Source organism: Lynx rufus, unplaced genomic scaffold (genome assembly GCF_022079265.1).
Source record: "Lynx rufus isolate CCGP_SWC_20201006 ecotype Redwood Valley unplaced genomic scaffold, mLynRuf1.p SCAF_3, whole genome shotgun sequence".
Lineage (NCBI taxonomy): Eukaryota > Metazoa > Chordata > Mammalia > Carnivora > Felidae > Lynx > Lynx rufus.
In genome coordinates this window covers 14,994,224-15,020,028 of record NW_025814845.1, presented here as the reverse complement: position 1 = coordinate 15,020,028, position 25,805 = coordinate 14,994,224, and the positions used below count along the sequence as shown (strand labels likewise).

At 40.3% G+C, this 25,805-nt stretch overlaps 1 protein-coding gene across 1 annotated transcript in view; it reads right to left on the bottom strand.

Moving 5' to 3' along the window:
• Window positions 1-25,805, bottom strand: part of LOC124520881 (cytosolic beta-glucosidase) — a 108,144-nt gene that overhangs the window by 38,750 nt on the left and 43,589 nt on the right. The window contains exons 3-4 of the mRNA XM_047091989.1: window positions 23,807-24,603; window positions 22,959-23,082 (exon numbers count right to left, since the gene is read on the bottom strand). Of these exons, the coding sequence (XP_046947945.1) occupies window positions 22,959-23,082; window positions 23,807-24,603 (921 nt within the window). The remainder of the gene's footprint in view (window positions 1-22,958; window positions 23,083-23,806; window positions 24,604-25,805) is intronic.

The following is a 25,805-nucleotide window of genomic DNA, read 5'->3' as shown; positions in this document are numbered from 1 at the left end:
TGTCTGAGAGATTAAAGCAAAATTTGGCCTAGATTTAAGGAATCATAAAAACAACTTGGGGTTTAATAAGGAAGTAACAAGCAGCGTGTTTTTCTTCATCATCGTCACTAAATTGATAATAGGCTTCCATAATGCATGTGTCTCTGTACCAGTAGGCAGCTAAGGGATATGCCACTTGATCTGCTGACACTGGAGGCAAATGAAGTTACAGGGAAATGATAATAAAGTGTCCCATTAGTGTGAAGAGTAAAGGGAAAGCCCTAAACTCTAGTTTTGAGGCCATGCTTCATGGAACCAGAGCGTCACAGTCCAGAAGGAAGTGCTCGCTCTCTCATTTTCTCTCTCTCATTCCATCCTCCTTTAGATGGCTCCATATGATGTCATTATGTAATGCACCTTAAAATTTCATTTTAAGCTTTTTAAAATGTGTAAAACTGCATCTAAGATTATAATGAATCAGTGAAATGTTTAAAGATATAAATAAATTGAAGATTTTACCAAGTATATTAGAATCAGTATTGTTTCTAAATACTTTCTGGGAATTGCTAGGGGAAATGACATTCATTTATTATGATCACTATTATTCTCTTAAACCACATCCTAAATATGAAAACCACAATAGAATGTTCAGAAAACATGAACAGACACCTCACAGAAGAAAGTCAAACAACTGACAATAAAACATTTGGTCTTCTCTGAAAGTAAATGGAATACAAATGAAAACAACAAAAACATACATGCAGACACACACACACACACACACACATCGTACCAAATTATCAATGTGTGTATTGCATTTATGTGTGTGTTTTGACAATAACACTCAGTATTGGTGAAGCCATGGCAAAATAGGTATCCTAACAAGAATTAAGAAAAAAGTTAATTTCTAGAAATCAATTTGAAAATATATAGCTATACATGTTAAAGTGCATAATTTTGACCCAGTAATTTTCCATCTAGAGCTGTATCCTAAGGACATAAATGGAAGCTGGATCTAAAAGATACTCTCCAAAAAATAAACAAATAAAATTAAATTAAAATTAAAGATATTCTCCAAAGATTTATCATGATTTCATCTTTAAAATTTTTTTTTAATATTTACTTATTTTTGAGAGACAGAGACAGAGAGTGAGCAGGGGAGGGGCAGAGAGAGAGAGAGAGAGAGAGAGAGAGAGAGAGAGAATCCAAAGCAGGCACCAGGCTCCGAGCTGTCAGCACACAAGTCCAAATGCAGGGCTCAAACTCACAAACCACAAAATCATGACCTGAGCCGAAGTCGGACGCTTAACCCACTGAACCACTCAGGCACCCCTATCATGATTTTAGACAAGCTGTCAGTGTCAGCATAAGCATCTAATTCTTCCAATTCTCATATTCCGATAGCATATTTCAAATATACATATCAATGATTCTCAGCATTATTTGCCCATGACAATCTCTTGGGGAACTTGTAAAATCCCTAATGCCAGGGCCATGCTCCACACACTTAAATTAGAATCTCTGTTCTGCATTTTCTTGTCCACTGCATCATTGTTCACAACAGTCAAGGTATGGAAACAACCAAAGTGTTCATCTATAGATGAATGGATAAAGAAGATGTGGTGTACATATACAATGGAATACCATTCAGCTATGAGAAAAAAAATGAAATTCTGGGGTGCCTGCATGGTTCAGTCAGTTAAGCATCCTACTCTTGATTTTGGCTCAGGTCATGATCTCATGGTTCATGAGACCACCCTTGGGCTTTGTGCTGACAGTGCGGAGCCTGCTTGGGATTGTCTCTCTCTGTCTCTCTCTGTCCCTTCCCCACACATGTGTGCATACACTTGCTCGCTCGCTCTCTCTCAAATAAATTAATTAATTAAAAAAAAAAGAAATTGTGCCACTTCCAACAACATGAATGGACTTTGAGGGCATTATGCTAAGTGAGATAAGTCAAACAGAAAAAAAAATATTGTATGATCTCACTATATGTGGAATCTAAAAAATCCAAACTGACAGAAACAATAGAATGGTGGTTTCCAGGGCCTGTGGGGTGAGGGAAATGGGGGAATGTTGGACAGAGGGCCCAAATTTGGAGTTAGTTATGATTATGTTCTAATGCATAGCATGGTGACCACATGAAACGATATTGTATTACATATTTGAAAGTTCCTGGGGCGCCTGGGTGGCTCAGTCGGTTAAGCGTCTGACTTCAGCTCAGGTCACGATCTCACAGTCCGTGAGTTGGAGCCCCGCGTCGGGCTCTGGGCTGATGGCTCAGAGCCTGGAGCCTGTTTCCGATTCTGTGTCTCCCTCTCTCTCTGCCCCTCACCCGTTCATGCTCTGTCTCTCCCTGTCCGAAAAATAAATAAACGTTAAAAAAAAATTTAAAAAAAAGAAAGTTCCTTAGAGTAGAACTTAAATGTTCTCATCTCAAAAACAAAAAAAAATTACATAAGTTGATGGAGGTGTTAATTAACCCTATTGTGGTAATCACTTACTATATACGTATACATCTATTAATCACCTTGTACACCTTACAATTATACACTGTTTGGGGTGCGTGGGTGGCTCAATCGGTTAAGCCTCTGACTTTGGCTCAAGTCACAATCTTACGGTTCGTGAGTTCGAGCTCCCGCCTCGGGCTCTGTGCTGACAGCTCGGAGCCTGGAGCCTGGTTCAGATTCTGTGTCTCCCTCTCTCTCTGCCTCTCCCCTGCTCATGCTCTCGCTCTCTCTTTCTCTCTCTCTCAAAAATTAACATTTAAAAAATAAAAAATATATATATACACTGTTAGTTACATCTCAAAAGAAGTTTGAAAAAATAAATTAGAATCACTATATGAGATGAGGGATGTTAATTAAAAAATTTTTTTTTTCCACTGGGGGTGGAATCCAGGTGTCAGTATTTATTTTATTTTATTCTTTATTTTTTACTTTTGAGAGAGAGCAGGAGAGGGGCAGAGAGAGAGGGAGGCAGAGGATCCAAAGAGGGCTCTGCGCTGACAGCAGCTAGCCCCACACAGGGCTGGAACTCACCAACCTTGAGATCGTGACCTAAGTCCAAGTTGGATGCTTAACTGACTGAGTCACACAGGTGCCCTCGAGTGTCAGTATTTATTAGATCTCCCCAGTGTTGCGGGCAAGATTAAGAAGCAGTTCTCCAAATCTTTGCTCTAAAGAGTGCAAAAAACAGGGGCGCCTGGGTGGCACAGTCGGTTAAGCGTCCGACTTCAGCCAGGTCACGATCTCACGGTCCGTGAGTTCGAGCCCCGCGTCGGGCTCTGGGCTGATGGCTCGGAGCCTGGAGCCTGTTTCCGATTCTGTGTCTCCCTCTCTCTCTGCCCCTCCCCCGTTCATGCTCTGTCTCTCTCTGTCCCAAAAATAAATAAACGTTGAAAAAAAAAATTTAAAAAAAAAAAAAAAAAGAGTGCAAAAAACAGAGTATTAAAAAGGAGTAATGTAGGAGCAATATTTTCTCCCTGGTGAGAATATGCAAACCTCCATTTTAACATTTTTAATTTTGCAATTTTCTTTTTTGTTTCTCCAGCTAATATCCTTTAAAAATCTTCACAGAAAATACTAAATGGACACTTCAGGCCCTGCTAGCAAATCATTCTTGGTGGCTTCCAAGCAATGGTTTGGGAAAGTTGTCTCCATTGTGCATTCCTTTTGGACTATATCTCTTATTGGAACACAATAATCTGAATTACATTTGGAGAACATAAATTTAAACTAGATTAATTTTAAGGTCAACAAATGAAAAGTAAACACATACAAAGAGACTTTGGCCAATGGAGGGAATAACTAAGTCCCCAGACTCTACAGCAAAGGACTATGTTTAAAGACTATTCAAGTGTCTTGTATATTTACTAATATAGTATGAAAGCAAACATTAAATATCTGGGGCTGCACATCTACTCAGGGTCAAGGTGGCCCCCAGTGTTAAGTAGCCTAAGGAAACATGTTAATCTCTCAGATCACTGTGATAGCATGTGGATCAGTGACTACAGCAGGCATTACCTACATTAATGAGGTCCCAACACACTTGTTTCTGCAATGTGTGCAAGACAGAGAGGCCGTATCCATGTGACGGCCAACTTCACTGACAACTGTCATTGACAGAGGCCAGAAACTTCAAACCAAAATGTTAGGTTCATAACATGATATCCACATGTAACCCCCAAAACTGTTCCATCCAGACATTTATTTATGAATGTTCTCTCCTGTGCTGAAGGAGGTTTCCAAGTCAAACACTTTGTGATTGATTGGAGCAGATTTGACTTTAAAGAATTAAGTGTGCTTACTTATAATTTCATAAAGTCTCTATAATTCATGGTTTTTTGTCATCGGTGAGAATCACAGTGATCCAATTCTAATGCAAAAATATTTATCTCAACAGAGTTTGATTAAATAAAGCCAACACATGCCATCCTGAGCTCAGAATTCATATTAACTTTCAAAACCAGAAGAGAAGTGAACAAAAGGCGGAGGAAGAAAACTTTTACATGCTATCATCATTTCTGTTGCAAAAGCAAAGCCAGAGTTTCAACTGGGGGCAAAAGTAGGACTTGGCTAGGACGTGGCAGTCCGCACCATCCTCGTATCGCTGGGCGTAAAGTTAAGTGCTACCAGTAGGTTGGCGATGTTTTGGGACTTCATCACTTCAGACTGTTCTAATGTAGAGGATGCGAGAATTACATCAGGGCCTTGGCTGAAACTCCCTGAAATTAACAGAACTTAGGATTGGAAGGTGATCGTGTCCAGATAGCAGCTGTGTCTTATATATTTCTGCATCCTCCACGGAAGCAAGTGCAGTGTGTGTACTCAATAAATATCAGGCGGTTGCACACACTTGTGGAATGACCCTCCCACACGGGGCAGACATCCTCTCAACAGCGTCGTTGACAGATGGGCACCTGGCATCTGCTTCCATGCCATCTATTGACAAGCATCTAATGATCTCCTGAGGACGCTCACTCCCTTACTCAGCCCCACTAACGGTTAGAAAGCTCTGTCTTATGTCAAACTGAAACTCGCTTGCATGTAATGGGCCCCCACTGGCCTGAGTTCTGCCCTCTCCAACAACACAAAATGAATCTGTTTAGTCTTCTATCTGATAGTTCTTTAGCGATCTTAGCAAAAACTAACCGCCCTCTCCCTGTTATGAGATCATCCCAGTCATTGCCTTCTGGGCATCATTTAGAATGTTAATATTTATGTGAGTGCTCAGCGGTGCCAAGGATGGGAGATACCATTCCAGGCAAAAACTGCGAGTGATGCTATTATACCTTATAATCAGATCCCGCACTGTGAACGCAAGCACGGCAAACTTTTAAACACACGTTAGCTTCCGTGAGGCATATGCAACAATGCGTACCGGGCTTCTTGTGTTGACTCCTTCCAAATTTCATTTCTGAATGAGGAATCCGATCATATCACTTCCTTGCCTAATATTCTTCAATGATTCCCATGACTTTCATTCAATCAACAAAAATTTATTAAGTTCCTATTATGTGCCAGGAACTATGCTATGTCCTGGGGTGCCAGAAATGATCAGGGAAGCACGGTCCCTTCTCTCATCAAGCTTGCAGTCTGTGGAGATGTGTCAGAAAACCATTAAACAACTAAGAAATACAATTCCAGATAAAGAAAACAGGTAAAAACTGATTGGAAATGAAGGTCATGTATTAGTCAGCTCCTCAGGGAAAGCCTGTATGAGGAGGTGAAATTTAAGCTAAGACCTCTTTGATGAAAATGAACAAACCACCATAAAAGTAGCAGCAAACTTGGTTTTGCTCTGTCCCAGGGAGCTTTTTCTCATCTGCAAATGGGAAATGCATTCCCTCAACTCTTCACCCAAATCACTGATTAATAATGTTGCCCGGGACAGGGTCGAGAAGGGAACTCTAGGCACCTAAGAGAGCTTCCTGCTAGGCTGTCTCTTGCAACATCTAATTTCAAGGACTTTGCAAAAGCAAATAATACGGCTTTCAAGATTTCGAAAGCAGGGCAGAGTTTGCTCCCTACCACACTCCCATAAACAATAGAGAGGATGGTGCTGCCTGTTCTGGGGTTGTTTTCCTCTCCAGCAAAGCCACCTAGTGAGTAGCAAAGGAACTTTCCAGGAACGCATTTCAATGTATTGGCACTTGCAGCACCAGCCCCAGCTGGAGGCTCACAGCATGACACCTCAGCCCAATACAATTCAAACTTCCTTTCCCAGAGCAAAGACATAGCCGTCCCTGGACAGCTTGCCTTCCTGGAGAAGGCAATACTGTTGAGTTAGTAGATGAAGCCTGGTAGAAGCCTGTGTCGTACTGTATACATGTCTACAAGAAGGGGCTTGAGGGCAGTGTTCTGGAAAGGGGCAACTGAAAAATAAAACCTCTATACGATATCACTTTACCTGTCCCTGGTCCTCTGTGACCAGAAAACAAACAAACAAAAAAAAGCCTTATACATCTTCCCTGTGTTCTTCATTTGCAACATATCTCTGAAGAAGATACAATTTTTCCCAGCCCTTACCTTTAGCTAGAAAGACCTCATGTGAATACTCAGCACAAATCCCGCATTTTAGATTACAGTTGCTAACCTGTTAAACACACTCATTCACCCAAACTCTTTATAATCTGCAGGTTTTCATGCTGTGCATCCCCAATATACAGGGTGACTGTTATGATTATGCGGGTTTTACTATGCACAAGTATAGAGAACACCCTTGAAATAAAGTGATTTTAGATTTGCTTAGTCTTTGTGACCATTTCCCAGAAAATGTAAAGTGTTTTGAGGATAAGGAGCCTCATTCTAAATGGTACAAAGACACCAGGTGGGTTAGCTGAAGGCCTGCTTCATAATCTCCCATATAAGAAAAGCCTTTCAAACATGAGCTACTCAACGATATTCAGAGCAGCACTGTTTCTAAAAGTGAAAGAAAAAATGTCCATCATCTGGACTATGAATGTCTGTCGGCAGGAAAATGAATAAATAAATGTGGTGTGTTCACATATCCGAATACCACAGATCCATTAAAAAGAATGAATTAGGGGCGCCTGGGTGGCGCAGTCGGTTAAGCGTCCGACTTCAGCCAGGTCACGATCTCGCGGTCCGGGAGTTCGAGCCCCACGTCGGGCTCTGGGCTGATGGCTCAGAGCCTGGAGCCTGTTTCCGATTCTGTGTCTCCCTCTCGCTCTGCCCCTCCCCCATTCATGCTCTGTCTCTCTCTGTCCCAAAAATGAATAAACGTTGAAAAAAAAAAAAATTTAAAAAAAAAAAAAAAAAAAGAATGAATTAAACCTAAAAGTATCAACATGGGTAAGTCTGCAAGAATGTATCGTTGAAAACGGGTATGTATAGAGGGACACCATTTATGTGAATGCTGTAACACACAAAACCACATATACAAATAGGTTATGGATACATATATTTGCAGCAAGACGCATATCTAATACACAAGTGGACACACATCAACTTCAGGTTCAGGATCACCCCAGGTCAGGGAGGGGGCCTTGGACAGGAGATTCGGACAGGAAGAGTACAAAGGAATTCCACCATGGTCACTTTCACTTATTTATTTACCTATTTACTTATTTTCTAATGTAAAATATATGTGGCAAAATACGAACATTTGTTAAATCTGGGTCACAGTTATGCGGGAACCTGTATCTTTCTGTATGTTTGAAATAACATAAGTGAAAGAGCAAGGTGGTTAAGCTTCATTTCCCCAGAGGAGCTGTTCTGTTGCTTCCCCTCTGACAACGAGATCCTTATTATTCAGCGGCTTTCCAATTTTTTTCTTTTTTTAGCAATAGTCTTCCTTTCAAATGAAAATTTTTACGGGTTCCTAATACATACGACCAATAAAAGCTGAGGTGCCCTGGAGCCCCACTTCCTCACCTTACCTCCATGCAAACTAACAGTCCCCAAAGAGATCTCTGTGCAACCCAGGGCTCCACACAGCTCGATTTCAAACCACAGATGTAACTAATGGGGAATCCCTTTGGACCTGGTCTCCTGGACCCTACAAGCCAGTTTCCAAGCTTTGTGTCAACGATCCATGGTCAGAATGTTTGCATTCTCCCTTTGCCCTCCTTCTTCGGCCTCACTAGCTGGTAACCATGTCTTTTTTATCTAGAGCCTGAAATCTTCAATAATCGACAAAAATTAATACTTCTCAACAAGTTGAAACTGGCATTTCTTAACCATCCTTCCCACCATTATTCTCAATAACAGATTTAACAGTGCTTGTGTTAAAGTAAATATATGTGTGTGTGTGTGTGTGTGTGTATTTTAAATAGTAACACAAAAAATAAGATAATTTCTTTTCAAGAAGCAAATCTCCCTTAAATAAAAGGAAAGCAAGAAATGACTTGGGGTGAATGCAATTACACATGTTTATAAGAGAATACAGTATTAGGAATGTCAAAAGAAAAATAAGATACATCAAATAAACACCCTTGAACCACTGACCAACACAAATATTTAATATGACATTTCTGTGACTAATGTTGCATCAGTACAGCAAACTAGTAAACATATTTAAACTTCAATTTTGTGAGTGTTCTTATGCTTTAGCATTATATTTGTATTTTAGTATATGTGCTGGTGAAGCAAGCACGGCATTATATTTATATTAACATATATCCATTTGTTCTGCCAGATGGTCTTCTACTACTACACTTAGGGAAATGTCACATTTTGTTAAAGAAGCCTATTCAATAAAATATTCCAATTGACCATTCTGAGATACCAAAGTTCAAACTCACGGTTCCCAAAAGATTCAAAATAGCCCTATAATGCAAATATGGTTTGTCAAACACGAAAATGTTTGTGGTAGCTAAACAGATACACGTTTGGTATAGATAAGAAACAGTGATGGTGATAGCATTGAGTTGCTGGCTTTTAAAAAAATGTCTATGTAATGAGAATAGAAACTACTTTGGGAAGAAACAGTAGTAACATGGAGCTTACCTTACGGACTGAATGACAGCTACCTAGTGAGCTGAGTCTCAGAGAGATCCCAGGATTAGAGTACAATGCTAATTGTTGCTGTCTGGCAATGCACCCGGGCTTCCTCTCCTCAGCTAGCGCCCACCCGGACATCACATGGCAGACTTCTACATTGCGACGGGAGCACCCTCACCAAGGCACCCTGCCTTCGCACCAGGACCGAGCACTGTGTGGTCCTGGAAAGCAACATGAAATCTTCACCAGCCTGTTTCCCCTTGGCCTTGCTCTCCCTCTAAAGGAAACAATCCCCCTCCATCTACTGTCACTGCCGCACTCGAGGAGTAAGTACTGAGGGTGGCAGCTGGGATGTGAAGGGCGATGTGGAAGAGAGACTGTCATGTAGAAGAGGGGTTTCAGGGCAAGGCAGGGATTTAAAGGCAGGCAGAATAGGGCCAGAGGAAAACCAATGTATACTACTATGTCCTATGGTGATCAATTAAATGACTAAAATCAATCTGCCTGCCTGAGAATGAATACTTTGTTAACTGGGATCACAAAGGGACAAGAATAGTGATAATTTTTTGAAGAGGCTACTTTTAACACAAGCCAGCTGTCAAGCCATCTTTTAAAGCAGCAGACGACCTTATGTGGGGTGGGGGGTGGGGAGATGAGGGGAGGAGAACGTGGGAAGTTCAAAGGACCACAGAAATGATAAAATGCATGGTGAAGTTTTCATCAGGAAGGTTATATAGCCTAAGAAGCCCAATGAAAATAAGTCTAAAACATGATTGGATAAGAGTAAAGGTTGATGAAACACCAAGATAGATTGATTACTGATGTCAGCTGTGATGTCCGTCTCTGGCAATCCATAGGAAAAGAACAGACAACCCTCAGGGCTAGATTTAGTTACTCATCTGCACAAAATCAGATGGGATGACCACCATGATGACCTTGTGATAAAAAAGCATGCAAGCAGGGCCTTGTATACAGTATCATTTCAGGATATTTAAGGATTAGGTCTAGAATTTCCAACAGGTAATAAGTCAACACATTGGGCCTGAGAATGGATAGAAGACCAGTGTGAAGTGAATCCATCCAGCAAATGCCCAGTTTATCTGTAGGGCAGAATTTGAGTTCCAACAATGTACAATACACTCTTTATTAGCCTGACAGTCAGGAAGTGGAGTGCTTCAGCTAATCAAATATTTTTTGTTAATTGTTACCACATGCAGAAGGATTACAAATTTTTAAAGAATGAGAATAAATTAAAATACACTTAACACTGAAACTAAACTGATTATAATTTAATCTTTCTCTAATTATTCAGAATGCATTTCAGGGTCATCAGAGAAGCATAAATTATCAATGCTTGATGACTGATCAGGAAGTCACAGTTTTTTGAAAATCCTGGTTAATAGATGCTGGGTAACAAAGAATTCACTGCAACAGTTATCATTTGGGGGATTTATGTGCTAGGCATTTTGCTAGGATATGAAGTATGCCATTAATCCTCACCAAAAATAAAATTTCACAAAGGATGAACTGATATTCAGAGTCCAGAATAACTTGTCCAAGGCCACACAACACAAACGGGTGTCAGAGCCGGGCTTTGAATGCAGAACTATCTGTCTTTAAAGAATATGTTCGTTCACTACATCAAGCAAATCCTTGTTGTGTAAAACTATTCATAGAATGTGCTGTCTGTACAAAACTTACACACAATGGGTCATGCTGTTTATTCTTCCAGGAATGCTGAAGGATTTTTCTTACCCAGTCTTGAGATTCCTATCATGTATTCATGAGGGCAGGAAACTGTGGCCATGAAATATTTTCGAAGTTTCTTTTTAAATGAATGGCCAACTGCTCCTTCATAGGATCCACAACATAGACTGAACATCTTTGGAAGAAACATGTTTTAAGACACTAAACCAGTGTGGCCTCAAGCACAAAACAAAATGATTTACCAATAAAGGTGTATACACTTAATAAATACACTCATATACTCAAATTTTATACAGCGATTTAATTTTTGTGCTATTTTGCTTATTTTTTTAATGTTCATTTATTTATTTTGAGAGAGAGAGAGTGCGTGAGCAGGAGAACAGCCAAGAGAGAAGGAGGAAGAGAGAGAGAAAGAATCTCAAGCAGGCTCTGCACTGTCAGCACAGAGCCCGATGCGGGGCTCGAACTCACAAACGGTGAGATCATGACCTGTGCCGAAATGAAGCATTGGACACTTCACCGACTAAGCCACCCAGACACCCCTTATTTTGCTTATTTTTAACTATAAAACATATTAGACTTGAAATTACTCATGAAACAATGTGGCTCTTTAAAATTATTTGACTTTAGGCTGGGTTTAAATCCTTTAAAGAAATGAGTTCTACCTGTTAAGGGAGGAAAAAAGTTATTTCATCAACAGATATGATACATCCTTCTTCCCATTATCTATGTTTAGTCCCAAACTCATTCATGTTTTCACTTGAAACATTTGTGGCTTCCTGTTCACCTTCCCTCACCAGCGCCAATTAAAATTCTTCAAGGTTCAAATGGCTTTTCTTCCTCCACCCATAATGGTTTCACTTATCTCTAAAGCAGGCAGTGATTCCTATAATGGAATTTCACAAACAAGGGGGGACATGTGGCTGAACTTTAGAATGGTACAAAATAATCTCAGGCCATGATACTGTTTCATTAGCTAATCTCACTCACACACAGGAGACTTTGCTGTTGCTGAGATGACCCTATTCAAGGAGACAAGCCTCCCTCCCTCTCCTCTGCACATAGCGTTTCCAGATAAGCCCTAAGAATTTCTGTCTATTCCAAAATGAACTATTTTCATCTCCAGCAGCAAGCTGATATTTTCATTGTATTAAAGAAAAAGCTACCTTCACAGTAACTTGGGGTAAAAGGAACCCTGACTGTGCTCAAACGCTCCAATCAGAGAAAGAGACTTCCAGATATGAAGCTTCTCCACAGAAATATGGTGGGAAGGTAATTCTGAAAAGGCTGCAACTTGATTCCTCTTTCTAAGTCAAGATCTTGCCCAGACACAAAAGTTTCACACTCAAGTCAAATCTAAGGAAAGTGAAAATCACTGCACTTCGTAACTGAATTAAATTTCATTTAAGGTGGAGCTTGGAAAACGTACTCAACTGGCTTAAAACTTGATCGATTAGGTGGGGCTTGCCATGATCATATTTTGAAAGGTGATTCTACTACTCATGATTGTAACTTCCGTGGACTTGTTCAGCTGGGGATTTTACTCTTAGTCTTTGGACTGTTTGTTCGTTCTATTTCCTCCCTGAGATTCTATGTTCTCCACAGTAATTCTGTTAAACTTGAATCTGAGGTGACCCTTCTGACTCTGAACTCCAAGGGATTACTTTCTCAGGGGAAGAAAAGTGAGGCTCATTTTTGATATGAGTGAATAGAAGAGGAAACACCCAGATTGAAGGTCAAGAAAATGTTACCTGGAACCTGAGTCAATATCAATAGGAACAGTTCGTTGAAAACCAAAGTGTTATTTTATGCCCAGCTAAGAAAGGTGTTCACATTGCAAATTAAGTAGCTGAATGAGAAGAATGAAGAAAGCTTAAAAAAAAGATATCAATTATAATTCCTTAGACTTTATTTTATAACCTAAGAAATTATCAAGAGTTCTAATAAAATATGATCCTTGACATACCTGCCTAGAAAGGATATTTATAGGGTCGCAAAATTCTTTTTTTTTTTTTTAATTTTTTTTTTCAACGTTTATTTATTTTTGGGACAGAGAGAGACAGAGCATGAACGGGGGAGGGGCAGAGAGAGAGGGAGACACAGAATCAGAAACAGGCTCCAGGCTCCGAGCCATCAGCCCAGAGCCTGACGCGGGGCTCGAACTCACGGACCGCGAGATCGTGACCTGGCTGAAGTCGGACGCTTAACCGACTGCGCCACCCAGGCACCCCTAGGGTCGCAAAATTCTTAAACTGGAAGGATCCCAAAAGAACAGCTAGTTCAATACTTTTTCTTTTTTTTTAATTAAAAAAAAAATGTTTATTGTTTCTGAGAAAGAGACAGAGCATGAGCAGGATAGGGGCAGAGAGAGAGGGAGACACAGAATCCGAAGCGGGCTCCAGGCTCTGAGCTGTCAGCACAGAGCCCGACGTGGGGCTCAAACTCACGAACCATGAGATCATGACCTGAGCTGAGGTCGGAGGCTTAACCAACTGTGCCTCCCAGGCACCCCAACACTTTTCTTTTTCTAATGAAGAAATTGAAGCACAGAGGGGTTAAGTGTATTTAAATATGTTAAAAACTGTCAACATATATTTCAATTATTGTCACAGCAAAACCAAGTTTAATATCAGAAGAGTATAAATAAATAACACCTATGCATAATACCAAAGCATGAAAACTATTTTCATAACAGCAAAAACAACCTACTATCTCTTTAAAAGAGCAAAATGGTGGCATAAATCTAATATTTTCTTAAAATTCGCAGGAAGAATTCAGTTTTCCTGCTAATCTAGACTCGATTTCCTAATCAACCATTATGCTTTTACTGACCAGCTACTGAATGCTAAGTATGTAACTCAAAACTCCAAAATTTAATTCTGGTAAGAATTTTGACATTAAAAAATGGTAAATAAAATCTTTGTACACACTGTTCCTGCCTATGAGTGCTTGTACCTTTTAATAACTTTCATTTCTTCTGAAGATGGTTTTCTTCCTTACTTCCAAGGATTATAATGGTATTGTCTTTAAGAATCAAAGTGTCTCTCAACTCCCATCTATTCAACTGTCTTATTCAACAAGTGCTTAATTGAAAGAAGGGCTGTGGTTGTGTAAGGAGCCCATGAACCAGTTATGGCACCAATTTTTAATGTTTTTGTTCATAATATTGCTGATTTTCTTCTACACAGCTATTTTTCTTCTTGCTATTGAAAAAATAACATAGGATGTAGTTAACCAGTTATTCACCCAACCTGGGAAAGCGGGCAGAAACAGCATTTATCGTACTATACAGCAATTGACCATTATACCATGTCAAAGTTATAAGTAGGTAAGATAAGACCACTGAGAGGAAGGCTATAAAACTGGTGAGCTTAGCACTGCTTAAGCTGTAATTACCAACACTGCAAATCCAGACACTCGTTTCTTTAGTGCGCCCAGAGTCAGTCCCCACTGAAGACCTTCATCTACAGAACATAATGTCCATGTATTAATTTATGATGGGGACTATTTTTTTTCCAAGCACTGGGAAACTCATGTAAAGTTTCCTGAGTAGCAAGGGCTAATACCTGGCCATCCGCTTCTCCCTACTCTTTTCATGAGCCCACAGGTGTCCAACAGAATCTGTATTAACACCATTATCCAGGCAACCCCTGCCAATCCCACTAAGATAAATTTTACAAGCCTTGTTCCACAGCAGTGCCTTTTCATTCTCTAGATAACTAAGCGGCCAGGTAGTAATCAAGTTATTTTGGAGATCAGGAAATAAGAGCTAATATAAGCAGCTGCTTGAGGACCACTTCACCATGGCCCAGTGGAAAACTTGAGGAGTTCACCTTCTCTCAATTCCAAAAGCTCTCTCATCAACTGAATATTCTAGCATTGCTCTCTCCTGAAACAGGTTTTAAAAAAAATCATTACCTCTTCAAACCCATGTTTTAATTTCTTTTGGATAATAAAAGGAAAGTAGAAATAGAATTGCTTTATCATATGGTAGCTCTATTCGTAATTTTTGGAGGTACCTCCATACTGTTTTCCGTAATAGCTGAACCAACTTATGTTCCTGTTAACAGTGTACAAGAGTTCCCTTATTTCCACATCCTTGCCAACACTTATCTCTTGTCTTCTTGATGATAGCCAAGAGATATATGCACTCCTATGTTTATTGCAGCATTATTCACCATAACCAAAGATATGGACACAATCTAAGTGCCCACCAACAGATGAATGCATAGAGGTTGTGGTGTGTGTGTGTGTGAGTGTGCATACACAATGAAATATTATTCTGCCATGAGAAAAAGGCAAAACTTGCCATCTGAGACAACAGGGATGGAACCTGAGGGCCGTATGCTAAGTGAAATCAATCAGACAGAGAAAGATAACTACTCATAAAAAACCAATGGAATGGTGGTCACCATTGGCTGGGGGGGGTGAGGGAATTGGGGATAAGTTGTTTAAAGGTACAAACTGGAAACTAATAATGAATAAATTCTGGAGAGCTAATAAGGCACATCATAGTGATTGTGGTTAACTATATTATATTATAAACTTCAAAGCTGCTAAGAAACTAGATCTTAATTGTCCCCACCACAAAAAAAAAAATAATAATTATGTAACATAATAGCTAACACTATGGTGGTTATCTTATTGCAAAATTTAAATATATCCAATTAGTGTGTTGTACACTTTAAACTTACAAAATGTTATGTGTCAAATATATTTCATTTAAAAATCATTATCAAATCCTTCCTCTTTTTTTTCTCACCTTTTTCAAGATTCCATTGAGTCTACTCTTCATATTGGAAAAATTGATTTTCTCCAGGTAAATTTTTCTTCAATTATTTTACAGGTCTCCTTTATAGTCATAAAAATAAAACTGGGCTTCTGTTTGCTGCTACCTTGCACAAAAACTAGTGGACAGATTAACATAAAAAAATGGAGAGGGTAAGTTTGAAATCATCTTAAATGTTTTTTTTTTAAGTCTTTATAGAAGTCTTAAAATTCACCTGGCCTTAAGTAGTGGGGATCCTTAAGTAATCATACCCCCAGAGCAGTTGGAACTGAATTAAAAAGGAGTGCAGGGGCGCCTGGGTAGCTCAGTCAATTAAGCGTCTGACTTTAACTCAGGTCAAGATCTCACAGCTAGTGAGTTCGAACCACGTGTGGGGCTCTGTGCTGACACCTTGGAGCCTGAAGCCTGCTTCGGATTCTGTTTCTCCATCTCTCTCTGTCTCTCCCCCGTTCATGTTCTGTCTCTCTTTCTCTCTCTAGGGGAAAAAAAAAAAAAAAAAAAAAGGAGCACAAAGGAATATCCATCTGTAGGGGCACAGCATACGTACAGAATGCAACTGAAGGGGACGGTGAAGAAGAACTTTGCACATTCTTTGCACGAGGGCAGATTCTCTGATGTGTAATTGAGCTGCTTCTCACATGGGCGACTCCAAGAAACCTACTGCCGTGGAGCAGATGTACCACGTTCTATGTTTCTACGAGAGTGTGTGTGCTACATGGTGTAGATCTCTAATCCTATCAATATGTGCGGCACCCAGATAAGCCTGGCGAAGTAGTCTAACAACCACCTATGTGTGTATGTGTGTGTGTGCGTGTATGTGTGGGTGACTGTGAGCATCACCAAGCTCTACACCAGTCCTGCGGTCACAGCACACGTTCTCGAAAACCCCTAAACTGATCACACCATCACAGCAGTTGAGAAACATGCAGGAAAATAAAACCGCAGAACCTGGGAATTGCAGATGAAAGCAAGTGGATAAGGAACACCAATCCCGTTTCTTTGCAATGGAGAATATTGAGGTCCAGATTATGGATTTGGGGCCAGAGTGACAGATGTCCTTAAAAGTAAGGTAAATATATCAATATGAGAAAATATCTAATATTTTAAGGTATTCAAAGCATACAGAGACAGAAATCATCTCATTTTATTGCACAGCTGACTTTGGGTTGGCAGAATAGTAATTAGCATTAGTCCCATTTAACAGGTGAGAAAGATGACATTCAGAGTCCTGCTGACATTCAGAGCTGAGCTGCAGGCACACCACAAGAACACAGGACTTAGTCTGTCTTTACTCTCCAAGACCCGCACAGACTTTTTACTCTCTTATGCTTTCTGTGGAGAATAGAAGGCAAAGGTAAGTGTGCCACTACAGAGAAGTAGGGGAGAAGGTAACAGGGAAAGGTCATTTGGCATGTCTCTGTTTCAGGTAAACTCTGGCTGTCTGAGTTTGTATGTGGTCTGAGTATGAAGGCTGATGGAACACAAACGTACTGGAAATTGTTTTCTTCGTAACTTTTCATATGCCACAAGTCTGCACCCTAGCATACGCTAACAATTCTTGTGCACAGCCTTCAACCCCTGTTCTTTCTTCTCTATTCTGACCTTGACTAGCTGTCATCCAGTTCAGCCAGGAGCAACGGTACCAAGCGAATCTGATATCCGACCACACACGTTTCCAAAATTGTGAGCTCTCTGTGAGCGACGGGAGGAACTGCTTCATCGGGACTAATTGCCAAAGGTTTACTTTGAGAAGCAATAAAGCAGTAGATAGGGAGTGGAAATCTATATGCAGGTACTTGGGTTTCTATTCTGAGCTTGCAATGGATTTTTAATTGGTTAGTTTTGCTAAAAGGTCAATGTATTAACCTTTGAGATCTTTCCTTAATTCTTAAGATTTCTTAAATGCACATTTAGAAACACACAGGTGCTTAACACATTTTGTCCAGTTAAACGGGCCTCTGTGATCTGAAATTGACAGAGGCAGGTGGCTGCCAGATCTGCACTACTTCGGGAAATGGATGTATTTCTCCTCTACTGGCTCTCCGTGGGAAGGAGAGGAGGAGAGGGGAGGGAGTATGCTGACAGACAACAGCGGGGTGATTCTGTGCTCAGCATCTTGTCTTGGTGGTATACCCAAGCTGCAAGATTTATAACCTTCTTGTTACAATGCATCAGCTTCAACACTTTCAGTGAAGTCTTCAATAACTTCGATGACATCTTGCTGAGGGGTTTTGTCATTAAAAGCCTAAAGCTGGTCATTAACAAACCTTCTCTGCAATCATCTACTGCTGTGCTAACTCAGGCATGGATCCGACTGGAAAGTTGGGCTGGCTCAGAAACTTTCCAGAAGTCTGCTTTTTTTTTTTTTTTCCTCTCTATGGGGTATATTTCTTTAGGGAAAGAAAATACAGTTCTCAATTATTTAATCATTTATTTCTCATTACCCATTGGCTAACTCTTCTCTGACAGACACAACCAAATTCAACCAAGTATACAACACCTACTACATGACAGAAATGGCTGTCAGGGCTGAAGATATAACCACGAAAAAGACACGGCTCCAGTCTCAGGGAGTTCACGGCCCCCTTCAAAAAGTAGCCATCATTTACAGAATCCTTTGTAATGGGCCAGACTCTGTATTTAGGCTTTAAAGGCACTACCCTGTTCATTTTGCAGATGTGATTATTAGCCCCGTTTTAAATTTTTTTTTTTCAACGTTTATTTATTTTTGGGACAGAGAGAGACAGAGCATGAACGGGGGAGGGGCAGAGAGAGAGGGAGACACAGAATCGGAAACAGGCTCCAGGCTCTGAGCCATCAGCCCAGAGCCTGACGCGGGGCTCGAACTCACAGACCGCGAGATCGTGACCTGGCTGAAGTCGGACGCTTAACCGACTGCGCCACCCAGGCGCCCCATTAGCCCCGTTTTAAAGATTAGATAGCTGAGGTGTTGTCTGCTTATGAATTTTCCCCGAATTATTGATTGAGCATGTGAGTGGCAGAACCAGGCTTCGAACCCATGTCTTGCCTGAGTCCCAACAAGTTCATGGACTCCAAACAACAGGATCTGGGCCAAGAAGAAGGCAAAGGCATAGCATTCCAGGCTGAGGGAAAGATCATGGGCCACATAAGAGGCAGGCAGGCACATTCTGGGCACAGGCTCAGGCACGTGATGAACAGGCAGAACACAGACTCAAATCCCCTTTCAGGAGAACTGAGGTCACGGCTGGAGTATTACTTACTGGGGCCAACCTCCCCTTGCTTCACACTCTCGCTCACCTCAGCGGCTTTCAGATTATTGAGGCATCCATTTGTGTGTGTTTACACAGGAACTTAAACTCGCCTGCTCCGGAACAGCAAGGACTGGTGTACGTTTTACGAATATAACTGACATTCATATGATGCGAGAAAAGCTTAACTCCTTGAAGATGACTGCTTTCCAAACTTACACAAATATCAAGCAACCCAGTTGCTTGATGGTCGTTTCTGCTGCCAATGATTTAAGTTTTTCCCTAATCTGGCAACCTCTCTGATGGAAATAATGAATAGAGGGAGGCTGTTTCTGCTTTCTACTCCACAGGAGTCAACTGTAAATAGCCAGAGGCCCAAAGCTAGAAGACTGACTCAGAGGTTCCCCCCCCAAAATGATGGAGAAACCTGTAGACATGGGGGAATATTCTGCTATAACTTAATTACTTGGAGGGAAATTTGAAAAAAAGCCTTGGGATGACATTTTTAAAATAAAAAGTTAAAAAAACTTGGGGTGATAAATATATTCTTAAGAGTACATATTTCGGGGCTCCTGGGTGGCTCAGTGGGTTGAACATCTGACTTCAGCTCAGGTCATGATCTCTCAGTTCATGAGTTTGAGCCTGGGGTCAGGCTCTGTGCCGACAGCTCAGGGCTTAGAGCCTGGAGCCTGCTTCAGATTCTGTGTTTCCCCCTCTCTGGCCCTCTCCCACTGGTGCTCTCTTTCTCAAAAATAAATAAACATTTAAAAAAAATTAAAAAGAGTACACATTTTCTAATAATAATAATAATTATTACCATTGATTGAGAGCCTACTGTGCACCAGCAGTTGGTGGTTGGGGGTGATTACACAATAGCTCATTAAATGGAATCTTTACAACAACCCCGGTCAAGGAAAGTGTTAATCCATTTGTATAGGTGAACAAACTGAGGATTTGGGAGGCTGAACAATTTGCCAAAGGCCCCTCACTGAATAATTTGCAGAACTGAAATGTAAGCCTAGTTATAGGTTATTGCAAGTTTTTTGTGTCTCTACTCTGTTGCTTTTATCTATATCTATGTTAATGAAAAACAATCTATTTAAAGGCATTTAAATAACGCAATGATTAAAAAAGCATTAGCTGATTTCCCTCTCTTTTTTTTTTCTTGAAATGACATCCCCCGCCCGCCCCGCCCCCTGCCGCCCTTTCCCAAAAGGAAACAGAAACATTAGCTTACTTTTTACTGCTCAATTAATTGCTGTGGGATTTTACCTGAAGAGATCAGAAAGACCTCCAGGCGGATATCATTGATCCAACTATAGTGTCATTATGTGCCTGTCCGTAAGTGTGATGTTAGAGAGAAGGCTTTGGTTGTGGGGATCACAAAGCCATCATCCATCTGACTCTGCGGGTTCTGGCGGGCCCTCACCTGCAGCGCTTCCCACGAATGTCTTCCTTGGCCTGTTATTAGTTTTAATTGCTCACAGGGCGTTCTTACTAGTAAAGTTCTTGCCAGTCAAGATCATCAGCACCACCTCAAAGGAGTCTCAGGAAATCAATTAGTAAATTAGGCTCTAGTCCCCTGAGGAGAGGCAGGATAGGGAGTGTCCCGAAGCTTTGTCCAAGGTCACAGGACCAATTGGCCCCTGTAGACGCAGCAGGAAGCACATTTATTCAAGTCCAGAGTACCAAAGTAAGGAAAAGGTTCTGTGTGGTAGGACAAGTAATCACTCTGAGTCAGAAAACCCTGGACTCACAGATCTTATCAAACACCAAAATAGTAGTAGTGGTAATAATAATGCACACATTCTGCTTGGTTCTAGGAGATATGACTTAGTGACTGTGATCTTGAGCAAATGACTTAGCCTCTTTGAATCTCACTTTTCTCATCTGTAAAATAGGAGCAATGACCTCATCTCACTGTTTTGAAAATGAAGTAATACGATGGTATCAGCGAAGATTCTTTTTGTTCCAAGTGATGGAAACCCAGTCAGATTCAGATGAAGCAGAAAGAGCACTTAATTATAAGTAAAAGTAATGTCTCTCAAGAACATGCACGCAGCTGGGTCTGACGAAGAACTGGAATTAGAGGCTCCATTTCTAAGTGCCACCCTGAAGCCCTCCCTATTTCTTGTCTCCACGTCCCTGCAGCCCCCCTTTATACTACTGCTTAGCGTCCATGGCAGGACATAGCCAACAGCCCACAAAGGTGCATCCCCCTGCCAAGTTAGGCTAAGAGACAAGGTGACTGGCCCAAATTCTAAACCTCAGGGAAGAACTGGGATTGGCCCAGTTCATGCCATGTACCTGCATTCAGACCAATCAATTATATATTAACAAGGAGCAGGATTGTATTCTACTTACATGGCTATCCCTGGGATAAGCCTGAAGATGAGAAGAGATGGGTATTTCATAGAAGAAAAGGGATTAATTACTAGAAAAGAGAGTTTCTCCACAGATTACATAAACGGTGTCCACTACAACAATATATAAGAAATAGCTATCACTATACTCACTCCAGAATAAATACGCTTGTCTTTTTTCTGTCGATAAGTAGATTTCTGCATATTTGAAAGACCACATTTTTTTAAAAGCAAAAAATTATAATATGTATTAATGACAATGAATATAGATCATCTAATGTTAAAAAATCAGAAAAGAACATAATACTGTGAACAGTTAATGTTTTAAGTGTATAATATTTTTTTCCATATGTTTAAAGACACAACTGAAATTCTACAAGTAGAAAAACAGAATCTTGTTTCTAGTCCTATTCTCCTCTCTTGCCCCTGAGAAATCCAAATCTCTTCACATTTTCCACTCTCACCTTCAGTTACTTTTCTGTCTTTAAGTTGTCTTTGTTTGTGGGTCTACCAGCGAATTTTTAGTGTTAAGGATCTAACTGTATTAAAGTACTTGAAACTATTTCAAAGAGCAATGAAATGTCCTTATATGTTAGCACTAAACAGAGCACCAAGCTGAAAATGAAGAAAGCCAATTTCTATTTTTCTCTCTTTTCCCAAGAAACACAGAACAATTTTGGACAAGTCATTTGTGGTCCTTATATCATCCATAAATCTGCCTGCCGGTAACCAGCTTACTTTCCTCCGAGGATGAAGCTGGGAACATCAATGGATTAACTATGAATAGGGTCATTTACAGGGAGAAAGAGAGTGGAATCTCAGAAAACTGGGCATTTCCTTTTTATTTTATCAGGAAGTGAATTCCTACCTAGAGAAAGAATCTGTTTTGCATGTAATACAAAAGAATTATTTCACTTGGATCAAACTGTAGGAATCCAATTGCCCTCTGCCAATAAATTCCAAGCCAGAGTGAGGGATTGAGTACCATATATTTTAGGTTTTGGAAAGAGACCATTTTGTGTCACTTTCCAGAATTCCTTCTGGCTGATTTCAGTACATTACTGATTAATTTGGAAAGAATAATTTTAGGACCTTTCAAATAGAATGATGAGAGAGAAGTGTACCTATCATGGTAAAAAAGGAAATTGAAAGTCTCGTTTTACATTGGATTTTGTTTCTGTGATATGATTCCTTTATAGGGAGGAGAAATTAAATTTACAAAGCAACAGTGTTCCAAGTAGAAGCTGAAATGGGGAAATTAACTGGTGTAAAAATGTGTGTTGCCAGTTAAAGATGATTCCTTCACATTTGTTTTCAAATGTGAAAAGAATGCCATGGGGGGAAGAGCATTTGCCAGAATAATAGTATTGTCTTGAAATAAAAGTCACAGATTCTATATGACAAAAACCTGTTCCTAAATGGAGCTGTTTGGTTACAAATGAAACACACAGTGCTGGAAGACTCATTTTAGACCAAGACTCATCGAAGGCCATTCTAAAGTTTATTGCATAAATGCTTAATTTTGGTCCTTTACAAATTCCGTCAGTTCATTTCTTGGTAGTTAGGATGTTGAAATATGCACATAGGCATGCTGTAGTTGGTCAGTACTAATCTTTTTGTAATAACTAATGTTCTCTTCGAACAGACACCACCCCCTCTGTTCATATCACCTTCACCCAGGAGTCACAAAATGCTGAAGACAGTTGCTTTTACTTGATTAAATTTTGAAAGGTTGAAGCTAGGCCAAAATTCTCACCTTCCTCTTTCCTAAATACTTTTTCTTCTCTCTCTTAATTACGTGGCTTTACACTGATTTACATGAATTTCGGCTTTCAAAATCATTGGTCTTTGCTGAATGCAAATAGGCACGTGGGAAAATTATATTAAGTTTGCACAATTGATCTTTCATCATTTCAAATGGTACCTTTGAACAGTTCCTGAAATGTCTGTCTGAAATACTCCCAGCGCTGAGTGTCATCAAGAGATGCAGGGTCACCCTGGGGAAACCCGTTCTCAGTGATGTAAATTACAGGGTTATTATACGTATCCTGGAACAAGAGAGCAGAAGTTTTATTCCAAACAGATGTAAAAAAAAAAAAAAAAAAGACTCATAAAATCAGGTGCATTACCCTCTATCTTCTCTAAGCTACAACCCAAAACTAGTTTTCATCAAATTGCACTGACCCTATTAACTTAATTTTCCACGCACTGACCTTTTATGACTAACAATGGGAAAGCAAAACTGTGCAAATGTCCATGAAGACAGTCAAATGACTCTTATTGTAATGAGAAGACAGAAATATCTTTCTTCCATCAGCATCTGCTGATTGTCACTACTCCTTAACCCCTTGGTCCCACCAACAGCTACACTCTCTATCTCCCCACAGCAAGGGTCCTAAAAATCATTAACTTAAATTTTTAATTTCAGCTACCTGGACACTATCCAGCATAACGGAGGCCAAAAAAGGATCCAGTTATTTCAGCCTTTAATGTGCCTTTTGATAATCACAGTTGTGACATCAGCCTGAAAAATATTTCCAAGCAACTTCTTTGACCCCAACTGACTTTAACAAAGAATCCCAACTTTGACCTTGTTTTGAAGCCTCTTATCAGCCAGTTATCCCTCACCAACTTAAATCCTAATCTCTCTTCCCAAGCCAATATATAAGCTACTGTCTAAAATCATTCTTTTTCCAAGTTCTTATATATACACATATGTCTGTCTTTCCGTTTCCACATATTTGGGTGTACATGAACACAAACGTGTTTTACCTTAATATATTTCAGTAGTTTACGTATTCCCCATGGCACCACATAGACCCAATCCAACCTCTTCCAAGATGGGTCTGGAAAAAGTTGAAGCTCCACATCCTGAAGAAAACCCACTTCTTCTTTCTTGTTCTCCTGGTACTTGACTAAACGACTTGTATAATATTGCACAGCAAAGAAATCAGCTGTGCCTTTAATCATTCTCTTCTCTTCTTCTGTAAATTCTGGAAGCCTTGATGATGGATAGCCTTGCTTTTTACTCATGAAGGCAATCTGGGACTTGACAACTTCTGGATAATCACCGTCAATAAATATGGGTTTAGCAAAGAAATCCAAGCAGAAAGCAATGGCTCTTTTAGCAGCTTCCTGGTCGGACACTGAATTGGTATCTGCTGGTTCTGCCCAGCCAGCAAAAATTCCTAGGGACACCATGCCCTTCTGCTCCTTTCGGAATAAAGAATCGTAGCTGTGCCAGGATCTGGCGTGAGCTTTGATCAAATTATGAGCTGCCTGATAACCTCCAGTTCCAAAGTGAGGTACACCAGGAGGAAATACACCGAGATCGTACGCCACGATGGCAAGCATATTAGGCTCATTTATGGTGATCCACTGCTTGACTCGATCTCCAAACGTACTGAAGCAAAACCGGGCGTATTTGTCAAAGGATTCGATGATTGCCTCTGACAACCAACCTCCTTTGTCTTCTAAGGCCTGAGGCAAGTCAAAGTGGTAGAGTGTCACTATGGGTATGACCCCATTAGTTAACAAATCATCAATGATCTTGTTGTAATAGTCTATTCCTAGGAAAGAAAAAAGAAGAACGTATGAGAAGTAAAGTTATTTTTAGAACATTGACCATAAGTAGCGATCTGGAGAGGATTGGGAATAATTTCCTAAGTAACTTTTATTCCAAATAAGATTTGTTACTTCCTGCATATAATCAAGTAAAGGCTGGGAGGAAGAAACATGAAGAATTCCAAGGAAGAATGGCTGAGCAGAGGGTTGGGGATGTGACGGAAGATGTGGAAGACGTATGTTCTGACAGGAATACATTTGGGCAAGTTGCTACCACATAACTTTGTGTTATGATCACATGTATTGAAATTATTCTATTTGCATGCTTGATTTCTAACCCCACTAGAATACAAGCCTCATAAGAGCTGGGGTCATATCAAAGTCACCTCTGGATCCCCCAAATCCTGGAACAATACCAGAAAGTCAGTAGATAGATGCTCAATAAATAGTTGTTGAATGAATGAATGGTTCTCAATGGTATTAAATATAAAGTAAAGGAACTGATCTAGATGACTGTCTCAGTTCTTCTCCAGATACAGCGGTCTTATCAATCTAAAAAGGAGACCCACTGAACATGAAAAAGAGGTCCCAGAATGTGGGTTACAAGGGCAGTTAGCCAGAGCCTTGGCATATTAAGGAATATGGTTGAGAACTTTGCTCTAGGATTCTGACTTAGTCCATGAGATACCTAGACACCTCTGGCTCTCACCTAATTCTCCAGCATTGCATGTGGTGGAGGGGGGAGAGCTTTTAGTATTGTGGCAGAGTTCAGAAGAATGTTATTAAGTTGGAGATGCTCTGTCTCAGAAACCAATGCCAAGAAGATGTTGCGTCCAACCTAATAAGGACTCTTAACTGGAAGAGACTTTCTTAGGACAGACTGATATTAGTGCTTCGTGTTATTTTATGTCTAAGATTGTGGAAGAAACCTAAGCTCAGAAGAGAGAAGCTGTCCTGCTTTTCTGGATAATAACTAAATTCCTATGTAGAATTGTATTGCACTCAAAGTTTGTTCAGAAGTAGGGTCCTTTTTTCTCTTTTTTTTAACTTCATATCCTCTGATTAAAAAATAATTTAGGCTTTTCAGGGTGCCTGGGTGGCTCAGTTGGTTAAACAAATGACTTCAGCTCAGGTCAGGATCTCACAGTTCATGGGTTTGAGCCCCATGTCAGACTTCATGCTGACAGCTCAGAGCCTGGAGTCTGCT